The sequence below is a fragment of the Nyctereutes procyonoides genome, unplaced genomic scaffold (assembly GCF_905146905.1).
Source record: "Nyctereutes procyonoides isolate TBG_1078 unplaced genomic scaffold, NYPRO_anot_genome, whole genome shotgun sequence".
NCBI lineage: Eukaryota > Metazoa > Chordata > Mammalia > Carnivora > Canidae > Nyctereutes > Nyctereutes procyonoides.
The window spans coordinates 6,510,594-6,534,414 of record NW_026575142.1 but is presented as its reverse complement, the minus strand read 5'-3'; the positions used below and the strand labels follow the sequence as shown (position 1 = coordinate 6,534,414).

Sequence of the window (23,821 nt, the reverse complement as noted above, 5' to 3'; positions counted from 1 at the left end):
GGGTGTTAGTATTCTTTGGAATATCATTATTTTGTCCACAAATCATCATCTGGCATCGCCTCCCTTCCTTTACACTTTGGACAGAGGCATGTCCTCTGGCACCGGTAGCTCCGCCTCTCCCTGCAGTGGCCAATGCCGTGCAGCTCCTGACTTTTGTTTCTCTCACATACTTCACACCTCACATCCTCCTGACCTCCTCCGTACAGCCCTATAGATTCCCAAACCAACCACAGTGCTTCAACACTGACCACCTACCGTTGCGTGAGAGGTTTCCCTAGACTTTTTTGGGTTTTTTTTTCAGTTTACATTTTTTGTATTGTCCTTGTTTCAAAGACATGCAAAATGGTACCCATCTATAAGCGATGGTCTTTCAAATGAATCTATAAGTCCGAGAGATTAACTGAAAACCGCAAAAATAGTGAATTTTCTTTCCATATTTTCTAATGTTGGAAATCAGTGTTGTGAGAGTAGATCATTCTAGAAATAGAATTTGCATAGGTTTATTAGTAATGCCAATATTTGGCTTCTCTCCCTGCTTCCCTGGGAAAAGTCATCATAGCGATCACTGTAAGGTAGCACAGGGCGGTGGCCGACAGTGTCGACCTGAATCCTTCCTTCCCCACTTATTAGAGCTGTAACTTGGGGCAAGATGCTTACCCTCCCTTGTTTCAGCTTCTCCATCTGTAAAATTTGGATTATGATAATATCTGCCCAGAGGGATGTCATGAAAATTAAATGAGTGAATTTTTATGCTTACATGGTTTTAAAAGTGTGCTTGGGTACATAGGAAGCCTGTAACAAATATTAGCTATTGTTGTTAAGACAACAGCCCCTCTTTAAATTATGCTCACCCAGGGTATCAGTTGTGCTGCCCTTTTCCGCTGCAGTTAGTAAAAAGACTTGTTTAGGTTTTCTGTAGGAATTTGAAGAAGTTTGGGCTTAAGGTCCCTGGAGGAGAACCTGAACCTAGAATTAAGCTCACAAGTGACCTGGTTTACTAGAATTTTGAGGTCTAGTGATGACTCAAGATCAACCCATATTTATAAAATTGCAGCCCTAAAACTTGGCTCTGCTGCTGGGAGGTATCTATGTCTGTGTTGAACTCTCCCCGAGTACAATAAAGTAAAATAAAGAAAATACCATTTTAAAGTAAAAAAAAAGGGGGGGGGTGTTAAATAAAATGAAACAGAGGACTGAAATAGCTGATTTTCTTCAGGCCTATCGTTCTACGGGCTCTTTCTCACCCAAATTGAGCTTTATTGTTAGCCATTATCAGAACTGGACTAGGAAGCCTGAGAATGTGACGTGTAACTGCATGTTTATACAGAAAGAAAATACTTTGAGACCGGTTTCTAATTTTGATGTTTATTTTGACATTTGACTCTTTTTTTCTTTTTTTTTTTTTTTTTTTTTTTTTTGCTTATTTTGATATCTTGACTCCAGACAAGCTGGAGGAAATAGTCTCGGAAGTTCAGGACTCCCACGTCCCGTGTCATCTCTAAATGGGACGTTTTGCTTGTCAGGACCTAAAATTCTTGCCATTGCTGTAGAAGTCCCAGGCAGCACTGTTCTCTTTTAGAAGCATCGCCACCGTGTTTCATTAGGTACGTGGGGAAGTACATAGTTGATGATAGTGAATGCAGAGGATCTGACGGGCATTTGGGGCTGGCAGGAAAAGCTGCCAGAAGGGGCCACCTGGCTGCCGGAGCCCGAGGCCGCGGGTCAAATCCCGCAGTGGCCTGAGCCCCTGTGTTGGTGCGGCGCCCCCCGGCAGGGGCAGGGATACCAGGGGAGCAGCGCCCTCCCCGTTTAATGAGCACCTACTAGGTGCCAGGCAGTCCTGGATGCGCAAGGGCAGGTTTCCTACGATCCTCACAACCCTGCAGTGGTGGATCCAGTAGTCTTCCTATCTGAGTCCAAGGTTCCCATTTGATCCCATAGGACTGATTTTCTCATGTTCTCACGTCGGACAGAGGAAGGAATTGGCATGATTATTTTTGCTCACTGTTGTCGCTTCTACAAATAGAGATATCCTGCATAAATGGCTCTTTGTAGGACACAGGCTAGGACAGGGTTCATCCAGCTCTCAAGATTATTTAGGAAAAGTTGAAATATATAGGACTCATCTTTCAATGGAAAAGAACTTCAGCTTATAAAAAAAGGTAACTGGTGGAGGAAGGGCTCTCTCACTGGTTTTCGGAAACTTAAAATTTTGTCATGTCTTTGAAAGATCAGGTGAGTGAATGTGTTGTTCCTGTCACTAGAAAGTTAGGCTCAGGGCCCCAGCCGGGTGTCTAACCTGACAGGGAAGCCGCAGCCCTGGGACGTGGGCGGAGAGACCAAACAGGTCATTGCGCCCCGAAGTCCCAGGCTCCCCTATCCACAAAGGGTTTCATTCAAGCTGTCAGCAAGTTTTGTGTCTGGTCTTTCCCCCTGGGCCTTCCTCAGTGGACATGTGAAAATAGGGGATCCCTGGGGGGCTCAGTGGCTGAGCGGCTGCCTTCAGCTCAGGTCATGACCCCGGAGTCCCGGGATCAAGTTCCACGTCGGGCTCCTGCATGGGGCCTGCTTCTCCCTCTGCCTGTGGCTCTGCCTCTCTCTCTCTCTCTCTCTCTCTCTCTCTCTCTCTCATAAATAAATACAATCTTTAAATAAAGAAAGAAGTGCCAAAATACTGAGAACCGATCTAAGTTGAGGAACTGGGCAGGGCAAGGTAGGAACAAAGCAAAGGGCATTTCTCCCCAGCTCCAGAACAGTCTGCAGGCGGATTGGTGATGATTGACACATTTTAAGGTGAAACAAAAGATTTAGAAAGTGAAATTGGCGTCAGTGAACAACTCGTGCCCCTGAAGTCGTCGTAGAGTTGTGTTGTACATGTGAGACAGCAGCGGGAAGGAACAGAGATCTTCGATTCTGACAAGCTTCTGATTTGTTCACTTTTTTTTTTCTTTTTTTTTCCCCCACGGATCAGCCCCCTGGATTCAAGGAAGACACTTTGCTTCCTTAAGATTCAGTTTTCTCCTCTGTAAAATGGGATTGATAACAGGCCCCTGCTGTGGCTGCTGCAAAAATGAAGAGTTAAACATGAATGATGACGCCTGGCAGGGATGTGCCGCAGATACTTTACGGAGGAGGATATGTGACGTGCCATATGTGCAGCTTAATCGTGCTTAGCCTAATCCTTAAAATAATAATAATGTCAACCTCGACGAAACGTTTGCCTGCTTCCTCTGCTAGGCCCTGTCCCCCGGGGGATCACATCCAGCCCTCCACATCCTCCAGGACCCCCCCCCCAACCAGGCACCTCCTGGGGGCCCAGCCCATCCGCTGTCTTACATCCTCCCACTCCGATGAGATCTTCCAACCTGCAAATGTTGTTTCCCTTCAGACCATCTGTTACCCTCTAGAAACTGAAGGGAGTAATATTTTGGAGGAGTAGAGACAGACAATGGTGAAGGAGGGAGACCTCTCCAGAAGCTTTCATCCCTGAGAGTTTGGTGAGGGTTTCCTTGGTGAGGCGTGTCCTCCCCAGGGATGTTGGTGGTAGTAAGGGTGTCTCAGAATCCCCTCCCTCCACACACAGGTGTTTCGTCTCTGCCTGTTGCATGTAAGGTCCGGCCAGTGCTGTGGGACAGCTGCAGCCCAATGGGATGGTCCAGCTGCCTTCGCAGCCAGAACATTCCAGAGCAGACATCTAGTCTTCCGTAGTCCCTGTCGTATTTTGGCCTTCAGAGTGATGACACTAAAACTGGTGATGTAACAGCAAAATGAGGGATGGAGAAGACTGAACCTAATGACCTTTGTGCCGACGGCCTTTCTATTCATCTGACAAAGCTAACCCCTCGTGCCCGTTTACACACGTGTACTCACTGATACAAGGTCCATAGATGGAAATTTTTTTAAAAAGCAAAGCAAAATAAAAAGCATACATCTTGTACATTCCTTCCCAAATGGGGGGGGAAGGAAAATGAAAAATGGGCCTTACTTTGAAAGAATATGGTCTTATGTGGCTCCGTATTTTTACTATCTTCTATCAACTGTGCTCCAAGTAGTCGTTCTGGTACAAACAGCTCGGGAAAGGATCACACGTTAATTTCTGCTGCCTTCTTTTATGTTAAACCACGTAAAGTACTTTTTCAATTATGACGCTGATTTGATTTACTGAGAGTTTAGATTGGAAATGTATGAGCCGAATTGAAAACCAGATTGTAAATCATTCCAGCATGACACTGGGGTAAAATATAAAGATAATCCGAGTTTATTTACGATGTCCTGTCAGGGAAATTCATGAGAATTAACTTTCTCCTGACAGTTCTAATAATAGTCATTTCTGACCACGTTAGAAATACTCTATTTCCACACGAAGGAAGTCTGCTTAACATCTGTTATCCTATTTCAGTATCTAGCGGGAACCAAGGGGGCAAAAAGGTATCACAGTGTATTTTGAAGATGGAGTATTTGCAAATACGGTGCAGCACGGGAGAAGGCCATTTACCCTGTAGAGCGACAAGCTCAGTGGCACACGACACCTGCCTGGGGGAAGCTTTTCAAAAAAGTCTCATCTTTGGGTCTGACTCCAGGCAGGTCAAATCTGGGCCTCCTGAAGTGGGGACCAGGTGTCGGGGCTGGTTTCAGACTCCCCGCCCCCCCCAGGTGATCCCAATGTCCAGTCCCAGCTGAGAACCACGTTCTAGAAGCGTGACCTCGGGCAAAAGCAAGGTGAAGGGAAAGCTCTGCAGACAGCCCTGAGTACAGGCTGCTGCTGCTGAGGCCAAGGCTGACCTCTGACCTCTCCACACAAATTCTGCAAGGGCCTCAGGAGGCAGAGGGCAAAACATTTCTCGAAATTAAGACCCAGAACAGCAGTGCTGACTTCCAGGCTCTTCTGGGACCTTCTCCCGTGTTGAATTCACCGCTGAAAGTACCAAATACCCGGATCTTTCTGTCGCCGTCGGGTGTTGCCTCTATGGCGAGAGCAGCGGCAGGAAGTGGGAAGGAGAAGCCCGTGTAAAGGTGTGTGTGTGTGTGTGTGTGTGTGTGTGTGTGTGTGTGTGTGTGCACTTCTTAGAATTAGTGTTTGGTTCTCGTGTGGAAGAGTGATTGCTTCACGACGTTGTTTTGGTGAATTTTCGTGTTGCCTGTGCTTCTTGAGACACAAAACACGAATAGAAGAGACTTTAGTCCAACCACGATGGAAGTTTTGAACTTTTTTTTTTTTTAACTGGCTGACCTCCCCTTTCAACACACTTGTCTGGGCTGTGTGCTGAGGGTGGGATAACGATGAGCAAGAAGGGGGTACTGGCTGGGGACAGTTAGGTTCTTAGCGACTGGCCCTTGGAATGAGGATGGTTGGGAATGAATGAAGGTAGTTGTGTTAGGCTCCCCCAGGGAAACAGAACCAGTAGGGTGGGTGGGTGAGTGCTGGGTAGATGGAGAGACAGAAAAGGAGATTTACTATAGGAATTGGTTCCTTCCCTTGGAAGGCGGAGTCCTATGATCTGCAAGCTGAAGAGCCAGGGAAGCAGCCATTCAGGTCCAAGACCTGAGCAGCAGCTGGGAGTGGGGGGGTGGGGGGGGCAGGGAGGGTGATTGGTTTAATCAGTCCCTGAGATCTGAGGGACTTGCAGACACAGACACAGAAAGGAAAATATTTGAGGGAAGTGACCTTGAAGAAGCAGGAACGGGAGTTGTGTGGCTCTGGTGGATGAGGCTGTGAGCCCTGAAGGCTCTGGGATGTCACCAGGGGAGCTGAGGTAGCACAAAATCCCCCATGGCCCCAGAAAACCACCTAACACCCCAGTTGCTCTGGTTTTCATTTTAAAATGTACAAATGAAAGAGCTCAGTCAAAAAACAGGCCATAAGAATCCCCATAAAAACTCTGTGGCCATTTTCCTCAAACAGCTTAGGTGGTATTTTGCGGCTCGGTGTTTATTTGATCTTGGGGCTGGCATCTCTGGAACAGTGGATTTGTTTCTAAATATTGGGTATAATCGATCATGTAATAGTGATGAAAGCGTCCATTAAATATGCCACGTTTGAATCACAAGGTGTTGTGACCCCCTTTCTCTCTCATCCTTAATCATCATCTTGCTCAGTTGCCTTAGTTAACTGAGTGACGACAGTTCTAGAGAGGCTTTGGTGTTTTCCAAGAAGATATGTTGTTAGAGTGTCTATTGTGGTAAATAATGGGAATCTCACCTTCGGGTGGGCAGTCTACCATTTATCCATCTTGACAGCAGTAAAAATAAAAAAATAACTGGCAGTTTTGGTAAAAAGTCCAATGAAAATTGCATCAAGGTGAAAGTTAAAATTTTGAGTTCGTCACTCTTTCACTTTCCTGCAGTTATGTTGGCGTCCCGTAACCACAGTGGCAGTTCTGTGTCCGACCTCAACCCCCCCAGCACCCCCAGGCGTCCTCCGCCCTCTGCTCTCCTTCTCCCTTTCCTTTTTTTCCTTTTCTTTGTTAATTTTGACAAAGAAGCCTCAGGTTTCTACCTGGACCATCTTATCAAGGTTTGGGCTGCAGCAAAGTCCCTTTTCATCCTAGGTTGATGTTGCTCATCAACCCCAGGGTTCTTTTTTTTTTTCAGGCCTCTACTAACTTGTTTTTAATTCAGGGCTCTTGGCAGCCACTACCCATGGGTGGAAGTTGTCCTTATTCTGTAAATCTGGACCGAAAAACTTTATCCAGTTTCTGTTGTAACCGTGTCCCCAGCCATGAGAATAGCCTGGTGTGGTCTGGGCCTCACCGGCACCTACTGAGTCAGAATCTCCATAGAGGCCACCAGAAGCTTCATTCAGTTCCACTGTGTTGAAGGGTTTTGCTGTTTGTCCTTAACAACACCTTGGAGAACAGTTGTACTCACAAGCATCTTTCTGTCCTCAAAACAAAATTTCTCCTGCCCCGGGACATTTACTGCAAATAAATTTACTTTTGAAATGTTAGCCTTATTTAGGGAGGCATAAATTAGGAGTTTGCCCAAAAAGCTTTCTCTCGAGGTCAGGGTTCTGGGAGACAGGGTGCCTCATGATTTAGGGAACGGTCACTACAAATGTGTGATAATGTGGTACCAGCGACTGGTGTTCAAAATTAAGAAACCCAAGTCCCACAGCCTTATCCAGGCTGATGCAAATCTAATCACTTTTGGAATTAAGCTCAGGTGGGATAGAACTGTCGCAGGGCAACTGAAGACGGTGGGAATAAGATACTACACCTCCCTCTCCCCTGAATCACGTTAGCAGGATCCCAGCTAGAAAGCAAAGAAGTCACGCTAACAAAAGAAAAAAAAAATATTGTCATTGGGAGGATTACTTTTTCTCGAAAAGTTTAGAGGTGCTCTATTGCCCAGCAGTAGTGCTCAGGTTTGGCTTTCTTGGCTCTTCATGCATTTGCCAAAGTGCCTTTGATGTGTTTTACTTCTGAAATAATAGGGTTTTTTGGTCTTTCTTATTTGTGGAAAACAGTCGGCACAGACTAAATGTAAGTTTGTCTGAAGCGCTGGGCGTTATTCCTGTGCTACGTAGACACGGTGACCTTCGTGTGCTCAACCATCACCTTCCAGCTTCTATAAACTGTGACTTAACCCTGAGGACTATGTTTCTGTCCCCCACCCCCCCAAAGTCTCCATGCAAGAAAAGTCTTAAGTGCTCTGGTGACCTTGCCTGTAATGCTAGGCAGATGAGCAGAGCAAAGGTGCAAAGTCTTTGCCACAAATGACAGCCTGCGGTGGCATCTGCACAGCCCATGTTGGTCTAAACAGGTCTCCTGCCACCCCCCACCCCCAACCCCCAAACCCAGTCATGTGGTTTCCCATCGCCCATGATGTTACCAACTGGAGGTCATTTCTACAAACACAAACCACCTGGTGGGAGAATGGTGCTGTTGCACAGAGCAATTCACCGTCACCCCCACCCTGTGCACCAAGGATAAGGTGGGGACAGGGGGAAGCATGGGGGTCAAGGGCATTTTGTACATGGCCAAAGGAGGGGTTAAGCAGATTTATTTTCTCTGCTGTCCTAGTATAACATGGTTTCAAGATAACTGATGATAAAATTATTTTCCACTGCTATAGGTAGCCCCAATGGAGAACCCTGTGGAAAGACTTGCCTGGAAGAAAGAGACAACCAGTGGTTGGGGGTCACACTTTCCAGACAGCCAGGAGAAAACGGATCCATCGTGGTAGGTTATTGGCATGAGTCCACTGATAACATCGTGGAATCAGATATTCTGGGTGTGATGTTCACATTATTTGATCTACTTCTATGTTTTATTTAGACTTGTGGGCATAGATGGAAAAATATATTTTATATAAAGAATGAAAATAAGCTCCCCATGGGGGTTTGCTATGGAATGCCCTCTGATTTACGAACAGAACTGAGTAAAAGAATAGCTCCGTGTTATCAAGGTAAGGAATCATTTTGATATTAATTGGATCAAGAGAGACAAGTGAATGCCTTTAATTTATTTTTTGATTTTCAATTTTGCATGTACAGAGGGAGGTGGGGAGATCTTTAAGATAGCTGTATTCTTTTTAACTGCTCAAAGTATTGTTTCCTTTTTTTACTCAATTGCAGTAGTATTTGCAAAAAAATGTGCTTTGTGTTTTTGGGAATAGAAATTTGTACAGTTACATCTAAATAATTCTAGAATATAATTGATAATTATCCACTTTTGCAATATATTTTTAATTCTATATAAATGAACCTAATGCCCAGCATATACTGTACACTTAAAATCATGAAATTATGATTGAGCATTTGAAATTGAAAAGTCTGACAAGAAAGATGAAAACCATTTAGATCTTCTGCTTTATCTTTAGCTTTGAAGAATATTCAGAAAGAGCCAAATATAAATGTAAGCAAATCTTTCCCACTTCATCTTTTTTTTTTTAATTCACTACATTCCTTGACAATGCTGGTATCTTAAGTTTGAAAAGCTTTCCCATGAAAATTCTAGGCTATTAGGTAGCAGTAGTATCTGCAGAGCTAGTACATGAACAACGTAAGTGAACAAAATTAGGGGTGATTGTCAATAGAGCATTAAAAAATCCATAGCAGAACTACAATTCTAAAAATGTGTCTTTGGAAGACTCGGAATTAAATATACATGTATTCTGTTTGCCACTTTTTCCTAACCAAAATGATTACTACAATGTCCAAAGAACATTTCTATTACTTGACAAAATGTTGGCCATGTATGCAAATTCAGTTATTCAATTAATATTGGGATTCTCTGTGTTATGTGATGTCTTGGAACATGAATGAAGAAGATAAAAGGTAATTTTAAATTCTTAATTGAAATACAATGCAGTGTAGTATCCTGTATGTTTATCATTCTCTTAATGCTTTATAATTTACACTTTAAAACATTTTCACAGAAGTTATTTTGTCGGTGGTCAGATATACTCAGCCACATTCTCCAAAAAATTCAAAATGGCAACTTCTATCACCTAACACTATGGGGAAATTTATTAAAAAAAAAAAAAAAGATCTGTACATATGTCCTGGCCAGGACTAGTAATTACAAATGTCTTAATTTATTTAACTTTTTTCTGGTTAGCAAAGCCAAAACAAAGATGGGGGTCGTGATTCTTATTTTTTACAGCGGTTTCCTTAGGTCAGTCCTTCAGGTGAAGCAAAGTTTCATCGTCCTAATAAGTTCCAAAGGCCTCCCATTCAGGGGGCTTTGTAGTAGGAGACCCTCCATCTCCATGCAGATCCTGACTCCCCGTTACTTTCCCAGGCACAACTTAGGACACCAATTTTAAATGCAAACTGAGACTGGGAGCCATAAGCCCTGCATCTGCCTTAGATACCCACTTTACAGTTATTTTGGGTGTATGCTGCATGCTCCTCCCATGAAAAAGAGGCAGAGGACAATATTTGTATTATTTTGGAGGAATATTTTTGAGGATTAATATAAAAGAGATTGGTGATACTACATTTTATCAAAGTGACTATTTTAAGGTCTACATTTTATACTATCTCATTTTTAAAAGCTATGTTTGTAAGGATTTAAAAGACTAACAAAATAATGCAAATTTTGCCTATTTTTCAATGAAATCTGGAATTGTTTTTCTACTTCATTTTTAGATTATGTGAGAAAATTTGGAGAAAATTTTGCATCCTGTCAAGCTGGAATATCTAGTTTTTACACCGAGGTAATAGTCCAAAATATAGCTCTTTAAATGTTTACACATAGGATTTTAGTTCTTAAGATTTAGACTGTGGTATTATGCTTTACAGTAAGAAATTGTATAATCTGAGTAATGTCTCTTAAATTTGAGCGTATTATGACTTAATTTTTACTACTCAATATTCCGCATATATTTTGATAAAAGGTTAATGTTTAAGAGGGCTGTGCCACGTAAGACCAACTAAAATTCTACACCAAATCTTATCACTTGCATCAAGAATTTAATGGGAATCAAAAGTAGCTGTTGTTATTTGCTGTAACTTAGACGTTTACGATATCTATCCAAATATGTTACTTTTAATTACTAGTTGAGGGAGAAAAGCCTATAAATCCACATCTTTAAATTATGAGAATTGAGAGATTTAAAAATATCCTCTTAAATTAGACATCTCCCCAAAATTCTGTTTTTCTCTGACTCTCAAGGATATACAGTCTAAGGTCATAGGTGTACCTCCTAGTTTCCCTCCAAAACCCATTAGGAATTTATGAATGTTTTCCGAATCTATGCAGTCGGGCTTTATCCAGCCTTGGGTTGACAATTTCCATAAATATTACCTGCTGCGTTAAAAAAAAAAACACCTTTTATATTTCAATTGACCTTTTTTAAGAGTTTAGGAAATTTAGAAATATGTTCTAGGTTTGGTTGCTAAAAGTTTTCATATTTCCCTAGACAGATATCTCTGTTGATTCCAACTTTCCCTTTGTTTCCCTTTCCTGAATATTTGTCACCAAATATGCCCCAAATACCACTGGATTTATTTTTTACTAAGCTAACATTGTTAAGAAAACTAGTGAGTTTATCTCTTTTCCAAACAGGAATAAATTAAGTCCACTTTTTACTCTTCGGCAACCTGTGATTATCCCCTTAATAAGCCCTAATGAATTACCCAGATACAACTTACTTTAACAGAAACCACGGTGCCTATCTCCTAGCAGCCTAGCCTTGTATTCTGTGATCCTTGCTTCAATTTTAAAGTCCACTGCTAGGTGTGAAGGGAAAGTTTATTTTCTGAAATTGTGCGTGCGGGTAAAAATTCATAAGCTAGCTTATTTGGCTTTTTTCTCCTGATAGGTTTTTAAATTCATAAAATGTTCAGATTTTAGAAATGCATTATAAAAAATGTATTCTCATCACTATTAAAATGTATGTCTGGAGGAGGTTTTGGGTGGATTAAGCTTTGAAAGGATGATAAATTCTTTTTTTCCTTACAGGATTTAATTGTGATGGGAGCCCCTGGATCTTCTTATTGGACTGGATCTCTTTTTGTATACAATATAACTACGAATAAATACAAGGCTTTTTTAGACAGACAAAATCAAGTCAAATTTGGGAGTTATTTAGGTACGGTATACCTTGAGAAACTCCCAGTCCTTTCCATCTTAGATACAGTTTCCCTTATTTATGATTACTAGTCTCTCCAAAAGATCCAAACGGCCAGTAGCTATTGAAGGGTTCAGAAACTCACTTTATTTTATTATTTTTTTTAGAAACTCACTTTAAAAATATGATCTATGAAGCTTTAACTGAACATTTTACGTGTGTAATCACAACCATCAATATGTAGTTGTCAGAATAGAGCTCCTGCTTTAGCTTACTCCTAGAAGCTAGTTAACCTGTTATTGTGAAGGTTGCATCTGTTATGTGCTTACCACATCCAAGGAACATTTGAAAGCCCTCTACTGGAGTTCATGTCATCGTGTCTGAGTGAGTGGGTGTAGTTTCTTAAAAGGCCAAATGAAAGCCAGTGGGGCTGTCGATGGCATTCCAGACAATGGGCAACATTATGAAGCCTAGGGATCTAAAAACAGCCCGTTGACCTTTGCCTCCTAAGTTCTTAGAATATTTCCCAGAGTTTATTCTTATCTTTCTCCTTCCCCTTCTCTTCCTCCTCCCTCTCCATTTCCCCCTCCTCCTGTGCAATAGGACCCTTTATAGTCTGTATCTTTACAAAAATGCAAGATTTTCTTGGCATTAATTCCCCTGCTGTAGTTAAAGGGATGCTTTTCCTATAGTTTCTTAGAAAACTACAGCTTTGTTTAAACCGTGTGCTTCAAACGTCAGCAGCCTATAACCCAGAAATAATTACAATAAGAAAAAGTATTATTTTTTCCCCATTCATACTGTAAGAATTCATTTTTAAACGGAGGGAGTTCGTTTATAATTCAGCATAATTCAGCATTTACTTATTTATGGTTGGAGAATTACTTGAAGTGTTACAGGAGATGTAACTTAGGGGGTACCTGGGTGACTCAAATTGGTTAAGCATCCAACTCTTGGTTTTGGCTCAGGTCATGATCTCAACGGTCCTGGGATCAAGCCCCACACTGGGCTCCGTGCTCAGCAGGGAGTCTGCAAGAACATTGCTCTCCGTCTCCGCCCCCTGTCTCCTGTGCATGTTCTCTCTCAAATCTTAAAAATGTAACTTAGTATTATGCCTTTTGTCATGTAATAAAATATTTTACCTTTTGTGTCATCATAGAGTTCTATCACAATAGGAAGATTTCATGGTGAAAAAGCTGAAGTTTAGGAAGTTCTTTTACTTGAAAATGTTCTATTTTAGGTACCTAAAATGTTTTGGTTGTAATCCTAGAAGCTAGCATGTCCTGGTAGTTCCTAGAGACTAACCAAATGTAAAAGTGCTATCTTTGGTTTCTAGGATTTAGAAATGTCAGCCATGTGCCTAGTTTCATAACACATACTCGTAATTAAAGCGTATAATAAGTGAACAATTTTGAATATTGGTATGCTAAATATTCTTAAAACTGTTTAGTGTCATCCTTTGGAATTCAGTCTCATTTAATTCTAGGACTGGATTTATGGTCATATATTTTACCCATTGCAAATGATGATTCTCCTACTTTGTTTGAAGGGTACTCAGTTGGAGCTGGTCATTTTCGGAGTCCACATACTACTGAAGTAGTTGGAGGAGCCCCTCAACATGAACAGATTGGTAAAGTAAGAAATACATTTTTGCATTTTATTTCTTCACCAAGTTTCAAAAAGATTGCATGAGAGAATGAGATACTAAAGGAGGAATTGCAAAAAAATGTAAGAAATGATGGCTAGAAATGATGAGCGGTGCACTGCATTTTGTGGTGAAAGTTACGTGGCTTTTAGATAAAATTTATTAGAAAAGCTTTAAGGAAAAACTCTAAGTCAAATGAGGCTTTTCTTTCTTTGAGTAAGTTGTTTTTGAAATAAAATTGTCTCAAGATGTCCAGGGAATGTATTTACTGGTTAACAAGTTTACAGATGATGCGCTGTTGAGACAGCTGCATGTTTTGGGGTAAAACCAGAAAGAATAAGATGTTTCTGGTTTTTGTTACATTGCTGTGTGGACATTACTAAACTTTCCTGAGTCTGTCTTTGAAAAGTGAGACAAATGACGCTTTCTGTGCCTTACGGGATCCATACCAGCATTTCTGAGGAGACAGTTTGGCAAGGAAGTCATGTTATTGTGAATGTGGTTCCCCTAAACCTTTTGAGTTACTCTGAACAGGATTTTCAAAAATCCGTTTGAGCAGTTACAAGTCACAAAAATTGATGTTTTGATCCCCTGAAGATTTTTTCATGTGATAGCAGCCTGAATTTGTCTGCTTCCTTTCCTAATTGCAGGCATACATATTCAGCATCGAGGCAAAAGAACTAAGTATCTTACATGAAATGAAAGGAAAGAAGGTAATGTCTCCACCTGTGGTCTCACTGAGGGCTTTCGTGAATAGCCCTGCTTTTCTTCCTTGATGACTGGTTCTGGTTTTGTTTTGGGGCAGCTTGGCTCTTACTTTGGAGCTTCTGTTTGTGCTGTGGACCTCAATGCAGATGGCTTCTCAGACCTACTTGTGGGAGCTCCCATGCAGAGCACCATCAGGGAGGAGGGCAGAGTGTTCGTGTACATCAACTCTGGCTCGGTAAGTCTAATCGCTGACCACCTGGAGGCTGTTTATGGGACTGTGATAGAAACTGTAGCTGTTCTTATTCCAGAGTTCTGAGACCATCGATTCTTTGGCCTATTATACTGATGAAAGTAAAAAACTCTGGTATTGAACTACTGCTCTAAAAATGGAACATGCTGATGGATGGGAAGCGGTCCCATATTGATATTCCAGAAGTAGGAGATCAATTGTTCTGGTTTCTTTTCTGCTCCCATCTTGTTCTTCAGGCAGTTGAAATTGTTATTAGGATGCAAATCTAATTTGAAAAAATGATTTTTTCTATACCCCTCAAAATGTGGTTTTATTATTGGTCCTGTTGTGAATGTCTTTAATTACAAATATTACCAGATGTAGAAGATAAAGCATGAAATGTTTTTTAATGTATTGATTTGAAAACAGGAAACAAGATGTGTTTTGACAAAATGTTTATTGGCACAATTTTTGTAGATGGTGTTCCCGATAGGAGTATAAAATGGGCATAGTTTATTCCAAAGTGGACATAGTAGTTGTAGAAATAGGTAATTATTGGTCTGGTTGAGTTTTACATTATGGGGGATATTGTAGAGACGAGACTGACTGACCACAATTCAGTTTAAAGAGTTCTGCTGGCCTTATCTTGCCAGTCTATCTTCTTGGCATTAAATCAAAACAATTGATAGGGCCTTAATGGGGTCTTCCTGGTCTGTTCCTTTGATTTAAGAGCAAGAAGAGATTTGTGAGAAAATTGGGTCATCTCTTAAGGTACAGCATTTTTAGTCAGGATTCAACAATGTATAATCTGTTTCAAGAAGCTATTTGTAATCTTAATGGTATTAGAGCATTTAATAAGTTCCTATATTAAGCATTGACCTCAACACTGTATGATTCAAAAGAGAAAATACTATCTTATGAAGCTAAGGGATTTTTGAAGTTCCAAATATAGAGCAACAAAGTCACTTATAAACTGGGATTTCCATAGACTGTGTTTAAACTTTAATAATAAAGGTGTATCATCTACAAAGTGATCATTCATATCTCCTTAATAGCGATATCAGGCATTACTTTTTTTCATAGGTATTTCACATTTCCTTATCCATAAATGGCCTTCTTGTACTAGCTACATCCTCATTCTGCCTACTTTTTCTTCTCTTTATAACTAAACTTTATGGAAACACTTTAAAAAGTATCATATACACCTAAAGTAGGGCAATATGTAATCTTTTTTTCCCTCCTTGATATCCTAAGCAATCCTAATAGGAAAGATGGATAAAAGAATATTCCTTTCACTGAAGGGGCAAGGAAGGAGTCCTTACCCATTGGGCTACCATCTCGTGCTTCCCTCATGTCTCCCCTGAAGCACCACTGCTGAACATAGGATAATTTCATATTTGATTTCAGCTTTTAACAACCTCTGACATAAGTTAGAAGGGAACAAAGAAAGATCACCTGTTTAACTCTAAAATGGCACTACTATGTTGCATTATATTTATAAATTCATTCAGTTCAGTATTGTCTCTTCTACTGGAGTATAGATACCATGTAGAGAGGAATTTTCAGTCTTGCTTACTGCTGTCTCTTTAAGGTTTGAAAACGTACTGGAGAAATAGGTGCTTGGTAATTGTTTTTGAATGAACTCAAGAAAGGATGGTACTTGAATGAATCTTGTACTAAAATAACTCTCAGAAGTCCCCAAAGAACTCTTGGTCACCATTTTCTGACTGGAGAATACTTGAAGAGTGATCACCTCTTCTTGAAACTCTCTTCTTGGAACTCCAGTGCCATTCCATTGCTTTAGGTCTGCACCTTCTCATCTTTCCTGGAGCCCTTTCTCCTTATGTTAGGCATTTCCTTTGGAGCCAGGTTCTTCTATCCCTTATTTCTTGATGAAAATCATTTAATGGTTACGGTGCCAATGATTCTGACTGTAGAAATTACTCATTTTAAAAAATAGACATTTAGTGAATATCTGAAATGGAATAAGAACTATGAAAATAGGCAAGAATCCTCTTAGACCTGACCCCTAGGACCTCAGGTCTAGAAAAGATACAACTATGAGAGTAAAGAATCGAATAAAACATGATAAATAGCACACTAGTAATATGTACAGAGCAGAAGAAAAGAAACCATTCACTTTGGTCAAGGATTCACAGAGGAAGTAGTATTTGAACAAGACAAGTTTAGGAGTTTTTTAGTTGGAAAATAACAGGTGAAGGGTGTTTCACAATAGCAAGGAAAAGAACTCGTGTGTGGTTAAGGGAATGATGAATAGACTTGTTTAAGAGTAAAGTTTCTATGATGAATAATGCATAGATATTTTTTTTAACTACAAAGGAGTGACATCAGAGTTTGGAAAGAGGTCTACCAGTTCTTATAAGGACTCATTATTGGAACATTATTGAGTGTTTTATTGTCATAACTCCTCTTCCAACTTAAGAGATAGCAGTTGACAAATTCATGTTTCATTGCCACAGTTCCATTGCTAAGGTTCTGAAGGCCAGCTTCAGTTGTGCCAACTGCTCAACTCAGAAACCTTCAGTGACTTTCCATTTCCTAGATTGAGAGTAAATTTCCCTCCGTATTCAAAATCCCACACCATAACACCTCAGTCTGACTTTTCTTTGGTCTCCTTCATTATATGTGCTATTTGTAGTAGTCAGATTCTTTGGAATTTGTTTTGCTGATAATACAGTTTATCAAAATCATGTCCACCATGCAATAGCCACTTTGAATATAATCTCTTATGAAATCTCCCCCTGATTTCACTATTAGATGTGCTGTCCTTGCTTCTTGACAATACAAAGCAGTTTGTACTTCCGAGTGATTCACATGTTTGTGCTAAACCTTCCCTGTAACTGGGCTTCTTCAGGTAGGGGAGCATGTCTTAGACACACACTGCCTTGTCCTCTTTTGCCTGTTCACTCTGCATAGTGCATTGCCTGGAGTAGGAACTCAATAAATATTTGCTAAATTGAATTATCAAAATGATTTATTGGATTTTCAAAGCTAGGGATCATGAGTTTGACAACTTTTATGTCCTCTGAGCTCTAATCATACTATTATATGTGTTGACATACTTGATAAATATTTATTGAATTGAACTGAGATGTGTGTACTAAAGCTCAGCCTGTAGTTTGTCCGACTTGTTGGAAGCATTAGAAAAAAATCCATATCCAATTACAACGGTAAATCATGCATGACGGTGTCAGGGAGTATTATGACGATGCCTTTTCTCCCCCTTTTTTTTGTCTAGGGAGCAGTAATGAATGAAATGGAAACCGAGCTCATTGGAAGTGACAAATACGCTGCAAGATTTGGGGAATCTATAGTTAATCTTGGTGACATTGATAATGATGGCTTTGAAGGTAATTAAAAATATCTAATTCAGTACTTAATTTCTGTTTTGAAAAAGATACACTGAAGAGAGCATGATTAGAGTTTTAGGTCATTTGCCTTTTTATAGCAAACGGAGCCAGAATGTTACACTAAGTTTATTTTCTTTTTATCATGTTACATCTGACTTCTCTCCCTTGTCCTTTATTGATTCTTAATTGATCAGACTCCTTAGACTATATACTATTTGACTACACGTATAGTAAAGACACGGACGAGACCCAACAGTGGCTGGCTGCAGGGCTGGAGAGGGTTCTGTAAGAAGCCCGCTGTGCTAGGCATTCATTGTTCAGCTGCTACATTGTGGGGTGATTTGGGGAATTGTGGGAGAGAGCCTACATAGTACCTGAGGGGGCAACTGGCAGACCCAGCAATGGTGGCTACTTAACAATTGATAGGATAGCCTCTCCATAACGGAATAGACAGCAGTGTCATTACTGTGCCTGTCGCGCAATGGCCCTGCTGTTGAAATACCTGTGTGCACCAGCCTTCCCTCTTAAAATTTATTTTTTTTAATCTAATGCCGAGGGGTAACTACCTCTGGTAAAATTATGCATAGAATGATGAATGGGTTTGAGAGGAGTGTGTGTAATTTCTAGAGTTCAGCAAGTAGGTATTTGATTCTTTCAGGGCTCAGAATTGTCTTTCCTCTTGGCATGGTCCTTGGCAATTGGTATATGATAATATTGGGTCAAAACTTAAACTTGTATACTAGAAATAAGTGAGGGAGTAGTAGAAGTTTTCACTTGTTTGATTTCTTATGCCTAAAGACTTCATTCTACTTTAAATGCATAAAAGGTCTTAGTCTCTGAGAAGGAAGTTAGTAGGTTATTAAATATATATTTTGAATATTTATAGAATATATATCACATTGAATTACAAACTCTCAAATGTAAGAGTGTAGTTTGGTGTGCAGATATTACTGTTTCTAGAGTTTTTCTATTTTGAAAATGAAAGAAGTGCATATATTTTTTATGGTTATTATGACACAACATTTTACATTAAAACGTCAATATGCTTTTATTATGATATACTTCCCAAGAGTCAGCAATTCTGTTATTCACTGGGCACTTACTTTGTGTCAGGTGTACCAGGCCAGGTACAGAGCATATGCCAGAATACATGCAAACAAAGGAAATGATGGCACCATGTTCTATAATTTTACAGTGAAATGGAATATAAAACTAAGACATGCAAGAGGAAAACCTCAAGTGGTGAATTTAAGGATCCTACCTAATATATGTGGATAAAGCCATGTTTATGCACCTTGACATTTCATGTATATTATGAGATGATGCAATTCTTTATTTTAGAAAGAAAATCATTTAGGGGCAACTGGGTGGTTCAGTTGGTGAGACTCTTGCTTTTGGATCAGGTTATGATCTCAGAGTCCTAAGATCGAGCCCTGGGTCAGGCTCCATTACTCAGCATGGAACCTGCTTGTCCCCCCACCCTCCTTCTCAAATAAATAATCATTTAGTAAAATACTTCGTTAGGATTGCTTATATATCTTGTTTTAATTGACACATTTGAGGAAGATCAGTGTTTTGAATGTACTAAAATAATGCTTATATACATGCACATGAGAAGTGATTGTGTGTCAAGGGGGGGGGCAGTGTCAAAATGTCAATGACAACTCTGAATTAATTCTTAAAATCAGAGTGGTAAAAATGTCAGTTTTTCTGATCAGTCACTCCAGTAGCTGGGAGAGGCCCAGGCAGTTTCCCAGTGGTGCGTGAGAGAGTGTTCTGGGAGACTTGGGAGGAACGATGGGGGAGCCCCTGAGGGCACCAGGCAGGCTTTGTGGACTGCAGTGAGGACCTAGGCTTTGGGCAGCATTTGCATCCTGGAGTCTTCAGCTCTCTCCTCCTAAAGGTAATGCCTTTGTGTCCGGAAGATGGTCATTCAACCCATTGTTTCTAATAGTTCAGCATCTTCAACGTTAATTAGCATATTTTGTGCTGTTTATAATTTCATTTATAATTCACTACGTTTTTACATTTAGTGGCTACATGAATACTGGTTTACTTCAGTACATGTTTGCGTATCTTTTTCTATGTCTCAGTTCTATTTTTTCCAAAAAAAAATACACATTTGCACATTTTTATGGTGCAGAATGATTTACCTCTGTGAGTTTAGTTAATATGTTCCCTCACATTGTTATAATTTTTTTTCTTGTGATAACTTAAGAGGTACTCTTGACAGTTTTGACCTAAACAAGGCAATGTCTGTAACTGTAAATGTACAGTCATCATGCTGTACATGGCTTCTCCAGAAGGTTGTCTTGGAACTGGAAATTTGTACCCTTTGAGCTTTTCACCGAATCCTCCCATCCCTTGCCTCTGGTAGCCAACTGATCTGAACTGTTTCTCTGAATTTAGATTTTTAAAATTTCTTTTTAAGATTTCATTTATTTCTCTAACAGGGAGAGAAAGCACAAGCAGGGTGTGCAGCAGAGGGAGAGGGAGAAGCAGGCTCCCCACTGAGCAGAGACCCCAACATGGGGCTTGATCCCAGGACCCTGGGATCATGACCTGAGCCGAAAACAGATGTGTAACCAACTGAGCCATCCAGCTGTCCCTAGAGTTTTTTTAGATTCCACCTATAACATACAGTGTTGGTCTTTTTCTGACTTCACAGAGTAAAGTGCCCTCCAAGAAAATACATGTTGCCACAAATGGCAGGATAGTTTCTTTTTTATGGCTGAATAGCATTTTTATTTGGCCAGTAGTAAAGATTTTGTATACTTAGATATTAACCAAGACCCTGCTGATTTGGGAGCAGGCTCAGTACTTCACTGAAGCCCTTTCTACCATGTCTGCCTGGGTGAGAAAGCCAGGCACCTGGGTTTAATTCTTCTTTGTGTTTCCCTAGTCCTTTATCCAACTTCCATATTTAATTTTCCTGGGGGGAATGGATGAAGTTACTTTGTGTCCATGGAAGTCTTGTGTGGGATTGTATAGAAAAAGGATGAAAGGGGCACCTGGGTGGCCCAGTGGTTGAGCATCTGCCTTTGGCTTGGGTCCTGATCCCGGATTCCTGGGATCAAGTCCCACATCAGGCTCCTTGCTCACCAGGGAGCCTGCTTCTCCCTCTGCCTGTGTCTCTGTCTCTCTCTCTGTGTCTCTCATGAATAAATAAAATCTTTGAAAAAAAATAAAATCTCACCTGTTCTTTTTCCTTCCACCTCCTGTCATAGATGCAAGTCAGATGTAATGTCCTCTTAACTATGCACACTTTTGTGGTGCTTTCCATAGCAGACTTAAGTTATTTTTGCATTAATCATATCCTGTCCTTTTTTTTAATTAAAAAAAATGAGTTGTTTCCTGTGTACTTAGAAAAGCAAAGCAAGGCCTTTCCTAAGGAGATGACCAATTTGGTAAGAGACTAGCATGAAAATCTCATCCAGAATATGAGGAAGTTAGAGAACGGGTACATGAATAGACCTACATGGCTGGCGGGCAGCATTCTAGATTTCATCCATAAAACAGATTTGACAAAACCACTGACTTGGGAGTTACGATTTTTCACCTCGAGCCATTTTTTTTTAAAGATTTTATTTGAAAGAGCGTGTGCTCTAGAGAGTCTGAGCTGGGGCAGAGGGAGACGTGGACCCCTCATTGAGCAGGGAGTCTGATGCGGGGCTTGATCCCAGGACCAGGATCATGACCGAGCAGAAGGCAGATGCCCAACCGACTGAGCCACCCAGGTGCCCTTTCTCCTTGACATTTTTATATGACTTTAAGACTGGATGATTGAGTTTTTTTTTTTTTTTTTTGAGCAGAGCCATGACAAAGTGCTATGATTGTAAAATAGAAGCTGTATTATTTTATGTGCTCATAAAATATATGTGGCTATATTCTCAACTTGTTAATTGAGCAGTTCTTTGACACAGAGCAGGAAAAGTTTCCAGGAGAGGAAAATACTGGATGTAGCCCATAGTGTTAGCAGTTCTGTAAAGCCTGGTGATGGGTGAGCACAGCTTCTGCAGCCAGACTGCAGGCAGGGTTTATAGCTCAGCTTCTTCACATCCTAGCTGTGACCGTGAGCAGGTGACACTATGTGCCTCAGTTTCCTTATTAAAGATAGGATCAACAAGTACTTATTTGAAGGAGTAAAGAGTTACGTGAGTTAGTATGTGTGAAGCCCCTCGCATGGTGCGCGTGTTGTAACAAACGTCATGTGCTAGCTGATGTTAAAATATTGTGATTATACCAACGATGGCTGTGATTTACAATGAAATAAAATGTTCAGATGGAAAGTAGAAAAAAATTGTCAAGTTACATCAGTGTGTGTTCAGTATGTTGTACCCCAAATTGACCTGCACAGGCATTAAAAAAAAAACAATAAGTATTTTCCTTATAACTATGATTGCTAAAATTTTAGGATATCGTATGAGAGATCCAAATGGGATCCTAGCAAGTCGTTGTTGAGATCTGTATATAAGATAGGAGGAGACTATCACCTCCTCGTCTTCTGCTTGGAATGACATCTGGGCCTTTCTCTATTTCATTTGAAAAGGCCCCTTTGTATTATTTCAAAGAGATTTGCCTGGCATCACTACTGCTAGTACATGTTATCTCGAGAATTTCCACATATCAGCAACTTCCTAGCCCGGACTTGTTTCCTTTACATCCTGTCAAGGATCAAGACACAGAATTCTAGTTACCAAGGGTGCAGCCTCAGTGGTTGAAGTATAGAGCAGCCCTGACAAATGGCATCCATGACTGGCCTTGTCTTCTGTGGCCACAGGATACTTCTCCCCCCACTCCTGCCCTTACCTCCCTCGTCCTCTTCCCTGCTCTCTCTCCCTTCCCACTCCTTCCTCTGATGTTCCTGTGAGTGTTTAGTTCTGCCCTTATATGGCTCCAGGTATTTCAAGCCAACTGCCATTGTTTACATGGGCCATGTTGCCCCTCTGTCCCCTGCCATTACGCAGGCTGTCACCTCTGTCTACACTGCCTGCACCATCCTCTTCTGGCAGTGGCCTGTATATATTGAATCTCAGCCTGGGCTTCCCCTTCTAGGTGAAGTCTTCCCTAATTTCCACCACCGGCTCATATGTGGTGTTTTTATTCTGGTTTACCTCTCTTCTTCCTACTAGAGTTCCTCTTCGTGGTACCACCCTGTATGACCAGCTCCTGGAAAATGCCCCAGAATACAGTAGATGTTCAGTAGTTGTCCACAGAATCAATGAGTGGGTATGATTGTGTGAGAATTTTAAATAATTTGCACAAGTCAAAATAGAGCAGCCTTACTATGTCTAAACAATGAACATAAGGTGTGCCTATCATTTACCTTTTGAGGACATTAGAAATTGTACAGAACTTAGAGGATTTGGCTCAGTTAGTAGGGCAGGTGACTCTTGATCTCAGGGTTGTGAGATTGAGCCCCAAATGGGACATGGAGCCTACTTAAAAAAAAATTTTTTTTCCCAATTGCACGGCATTTGGCATAGAATTATATATCAAAGAGGTTTTTATTCTCCTTGAAATCGCAGTCAGAAATTAACCACTGTGGTTGTTTAAAAAATTTTAGATCTGATAAACCACTGACTATTGACTATCATGAAAGCAAACTGTGTATTTAAGTTTCTACTGAAGTAACAAGAAAACATTACATGTAAATAAACCTATGAATGTACCCAAAATGTAGGAGTATACCCCAAATGCTCCAGTAACCCCTTGTGACCCTAACGAAATGCTCTTGCAACCGTAGAATATTATTTTTCGCCCGTGTTGTTATGTATTTATGGCCCTTGAGCCACCGTGTCTTTAATAGTTTGTTTTCTCTTGCTTATGGCAGTTGATCAACTCTTTATTTTTTTTCCTCCTGGCACCATAACCTGATGTGAATCCCAAGTCCTAAAAGTGACTCAGTCCTCACTTTACAGACCAAAATCCCTTTCCGAAGCCCCGGGGACGGGTAGGGCCGCCTGCGTGGGCAGAGGCCGTCACTTTCCCTGGAGCAGGAGTTAGAACCCGTTTTTGCGAAGCAAGTTAAAACCCGGAGCTCAGCATGAAGTTTCTTATGATCCTGACGTCCAGGGACGATGAGTTATGTGCTGGGGGGTGCTCGCGACCCTTGACCCAGCTGTGCCCTGGGCCGCGACTGGGTTTGGCTCACGATCGCACGGTGTAGACGGGGCCCGGGGAGGTTAAGAGATGAGTCAGGCCTCGGGCTGGGGCTGGGGCCCGAGCGCCTCCCGGACCCCTCACTCCACTGCCCCCAGGCCCGACCCCCTGCACCTGTCCTGTACGCTGTTACGGTGATTGCATTTTGTGAGACAGATAAATAGATATCACCTATATCACATATATATT

At 41.0% G+C, this 23,821-nt stretch overlaps 1 protein-coding gene across 2 annotated transcripts in view; it reads left to right on the top strand.

The window, feature by feature from the left end:
* The window catches only part of ITGA4 (integrin subunit alpha 4), an 80,207-nt gene that overhangs the window by 9,202 nt on the left and 47,184 nt on the right, over positions 1-23,821 (top strand). For both annotated transcript variants that reach the window (XM_055308540.1, XM_055308541.1), the window contains exons 3-10: positions 8,074-8,180; positions 8,277-8,406; positions 10,094-10,161; positions 11,409-11,538; positions 13,067-13,152; positions 13,813-13,875; positions 13,968-14,105; positions 17,359-17,470. In XM_055308540.1, coding sequence (XP_055164515.1) covers positions 8,074-8,180; positions 8,277-8,406; positions 10,094-10,161; positions 11,409-11,538; positions 13,067-13,152; positions 13,813-13,875; positions 13,968-14,105; positions 17,359-17,470 — 834 coding nt within the window. The remainder of the gene's footprint in view (positions 1-8,073; positions 8,181-8,276; positions 8,407-10,093; positions 10,162-11,408; positions 11,539-13,066; positions 13,153-13,812; positions 13,876-13,967; positions 14,106-17,358; positions 17,471-23,821) is intronic.